This window comes from Sapajus apella, unplaced genomic scaffold (genome assembly GCF_009761245.1).
Source record: "Sapajus apella isolate SASKATOON/1434 unplaced genomic scaffold, GSC_monkey_1.0 scaffold113, whole genome shotgun sequence".
In the NCBI taxonomy this organism is placed as follows: Eukaryota; Metazoa; Chordata; class Mammalia; order Primates; family Cebidae; genus Sapajus; species Sapajus apella.
The window spans coordinates 4,908,012-4,911,588 of record NW_022437053.1 but is presented as its reverse complement, the minus strand read 5'-3'; the positions used below and the strand labels follow the sequence as shown (position 1 = coordinate 4,911,588).

The 3,577-nt window shown below is 52.3% G+C and overlaps 1 protein-coding gene across 1 annotated transcript; it reads left to right on the top strand.

The window, feature by feature from the left end:
• The first annotated feature begins 753 nt into the window (after positions 1-753).
• Positions 754-3,359, top strand: LOC116537697 (cuticle collagen 14-like). Its single transcript, XM_032259975.1, has 2 exons — positions 754-2,007; positions 3,228-3,359. The coding sequence occupies exon 1, from the start codon at positions 1,011-1,013 to the stop codon at positions 1,434-1,436; it is 426 nt and encodes a 141-aa protein (XP_032115866.1). The 5' UTR covers positions 754-1,010; the 3' UTR covers positions 1,437-2,007; positions 3,228-3,359.
• The last annotated feature ends 218 nt before the right edge of the window (positions 3,360-3,577 follow it).

Below are 3,577 nucleotides of genomic sequence, written 5' to 3'. Positions count from 1 at the left end.
CATGAGTGTTTCAGTGGCTGTTTCTTTCTTTCTTACCTGCCGCCTGCAAGCTCAGGAATGTCTGTTAGTTGCTGGACTCTTTAACTCGCCGGAGCAGTTTCAGTTCCAACCTGGCAGTGAGTACAGTCAGGACAGTGACCTGATGTGGAGTCTCCACTGCTCTACGTCTGTGCAAGAGCTCGCCCTGCCCCTCACTTAGCAATCAAGCAGCCCAGCGAGGGAGCCCTCTGAGTGTGCCTTTTCCTTGAAAGCAGCTTACTGATTTCTGTGGGTCCCCACCAAACATAGCTGACCTCATCGTGCCATTTGTGCACATTTGTCAACTATCCCTTTGAAAGTAAAGGTTCCCCGCCCCCCCCAAAAAAGTGGGTTTAAATTAGCTAAAAAGTGAATGTCTGGCATATTAATTTTCTCTGAAGTTCACGCCACAGTCCCAAGGTTTTGGAGACATGGAGGGCAGAGTGTAGCAGCTAAGCAGGGGAGTTTCGAGGTTTTGAAGTCACATTTCCCAGCGTTTCAATCCTTTTTTCTGCTTTTTTCTAGGTTTAGAATATTGGGCAACTCTCCATTTTCTCATCAAGAAAATCGTGGTAAGACAAATACTCCCTTTATACGGTGCTCTCAGGATTCAGTGATTCAGTTTGTGCCTAGTTTTTAGCACGAGGTCAGTCCTCGGGAAGCACCAGCCATTGTTTTAATGAAGTTCTGGAGGGGCCAACGGCACCGGTCAGAAAGCAAGGTAAGGCGGCAGTTCTGGGGGGGGGGGGGTCGCGAACAGAAAACGCCCACAGTTCAAGCCCAGACTGAGGCGATCTGAGAAGCGACTGCGGCCGTACTTCCCCGTCCATGTCAGAAAACGTCTTCTAGGGTTTAGGGCTCCCACGGAATGGGTCAGAGGCTGCAAAAAATGTCTCATCGCCCCCCCCCCCCCCCCCCCCCCCCCCGGTGTAAGCGCAGCCCCAGGCGGGACCTGGAGCGGTTCCTTTTTATTAAAACGTGTCTCAATTCAAATGGGGCGAAGCACAGAACGCGCAGCTCTCCGCCGTGCGCGGCGGCCCCGCGGGTTTCCGTGTGTCTGCGCGGTGTGGCCGTCCTGGGGCGCGGGGCTGCGGCACCTTCTCCGGGACCCCTGCGGGGCCGCCCGGGTGCGTGGACGGCGGGTCCGGCCCTTCCCGGCCGTGTCGCCCGCTGGGCTGGCGGCTGGCGCAGGTCTCCAGCCCTCGGAGGGTGGCCCGGGGGCTCCGCCCACGGCCTCTGGCGACAGCGGAGGGGCGCGGCGTGGAAACCCGCCTGTGCCCTTCCTGCCGGGGAAACGTGCCGGGCCGGGCTCCCCCGAGGAGCGCGCCCGAGGGGCGTCGGGTCACCCCTGCGGGCACAGGGCCCGACCGTCCCGCCCCAGCCAGAAAGGCGTCCACTCCCGGCTCGCGCGTTTGTGACAAGTGCGTTTATTCGCGTTAGAAATACAAACGTAGGAATCTGAATACAAATACAGGGGGCGGCCCAGCCCGAGGCCGAAGCGGGGCGCGGGGCCGCCCTGTGGCCAAGGCACGTGGGGCGCAGGTGCACCCTCATTTCACGGGGACAGCGGGAGACACCTGGGGACCCCGGGAGCCGGGGCCTCGAACCCCTCGCGTGGCCACGACACCGGCCACGTGCTCAGGGCGGGGCCTCCCTCGGCCGCCCGTCCGCACCCGCCTCGCGATGCTTCCAAAGTGCCTCAGATTCTGGAATCTTGGGGCGTTACCTGGACGACTGCGGAGCGGGGCCGCGTCCATCCATCCCTCCTGCCCCTCCCCGTGACCCGCCAACGCGACTTCCCAGACAAGGGGGGGGCGGCGGCTGTTGCCAACGAAGTCCTGAAAACTGCTTTTGGCTTCTAGGATCAACTTGACCAGAATGCACGAATGACCGAGGAGTCGCCCAGGGCTGCACCCAGGTCTCAGCAGCCAGCTCCGGGCCCTGGGAAGGAGGAAGCCTCCTGCGGACGCCAGAGGGACTCCGGATCAGGTAGTGAAGCTGGATTTTTTTTCTTTAAGGAAAAAACGTGATCCCGCTGTGTCAGGAAACATACAGATGGCCACTTTCTCTCTCTCCCTCTCCTCTTTCCCCTCTCCCTCGCTTCTTTTTTATCCTAACCGGAGGCTTAGGAAGCTAATGTGCTATTGCTAGAAAACTGCTCCTTTCTACTTGTTTCAACTAAATTTGGGGGTGATGTGTAGAGTGATACACATGAGTAAGTGGCTTCAGTGTTACCGCTGCACACACAAACACACAGACCACTGCATGTAAGCACAAGATGGCCTCTTGTTCCTAACAACACACAGGTCTGATCCCTGAAAATAATGACTCTCCTAAACAGTTCACAGAAAATTCATGGCTAAACAACAAACCTTTTGCTCAGTACAGGAGCTGCACATAAAGGAAAACCCACCAATTAGTTGTACAAACGTATAAGCATGTAGACTTTGTTCACTAGCACATGAGCCATTTCAAATGTCAAGAATGGTGGACAGTGTCCTTTAGAATGTTTTAATAAAATAGTTATTCTAAACAGAGATAACAATAATAAGCACTATAAATTTCATGAACATATCTTGCCTGTGCCTATTTCTATTCAAATTAAAAATGCCAGGATAAGTTAGGGGGAACCAAAGCGTAGACCCAAATTATATAAGAAGCACAGTGATTGAGCTCACAAAATTTGCAGTTTCCAAAGATGCGTGTATTTTAGTTTAAAAAGATAGTTCTTAGGCAGTTCAAATGTTATCTTTACGAAAAGGAATAAAATAAACGACTGAGGTAAAAATGAGAGAAAAAGAGAGAAAGCAATTAACAAACAACAATTGGGTTGTTCAACATTACTAAATAGTAATGTTGAATTCTGATTGAGGCAGGGCAGGCAGGACTGCTGGGGAAAACAGCAGTTCTGGACATGTTTTAGGCAAGCAAAATTTTGGACTAGGATCTGCTATAGTTTAGAAAAGGCTCTAAGCCTTTGTGTTGAATCAATAGCTGAGTCCTAGTAGAAACATGGAAGGGGACGAGAGTGATGATGGTGATGAAGCATCGTTTACTTTCACTAAAATCTTTCATATTGGGTGACAATTTAGAACTTGAGGGAGCAAGTTGTGTGCATCTTCTCCCACATTACTTACTTTTTAATTACATTGGAATCAATCTTTAATGGCTTAAGAATGCAACGTTTTTTCTTTCTTTCCTCTTTGTAGCTCCCAAGACAACCCTGGATGTACATGGACCGGTGGGCGCAGCAGGCTGGATGAGGGCGGCCTGGGTCTGCCAAGGCTAGATAGATGAGTGGGTGCCCTGATCTCCCCATCAGAGTGGCTGAACCACTGCTCTGTGCAAAATTGATATTGAAAATCCTTCCTGATCTCTGAATAGGAACAGCTCTGGAGTGCAGTTCCCAGCGAGAATGCAGAGGGTAAGTGATCACCGCATCTCCAAATTAATTTTTACTGCCCAGAGACCATGAGATTCCTGGGAAGAAAAGTGCTACGAGTCCCCAGCATGGCTGTTTCAGCCGGCGCAGCAGATATCTGCACAAAAACACACAAAT

Excerpts from the sequence above, each read along its gene's own strand:
- LOC116537697 (XM_032259975.1), top strand. The coding sequence starts at position 1,011 with ATGGGGCGAAGCACAGAACGCGCAGCTCTCCGCCGTGCGCGGCGGCCC.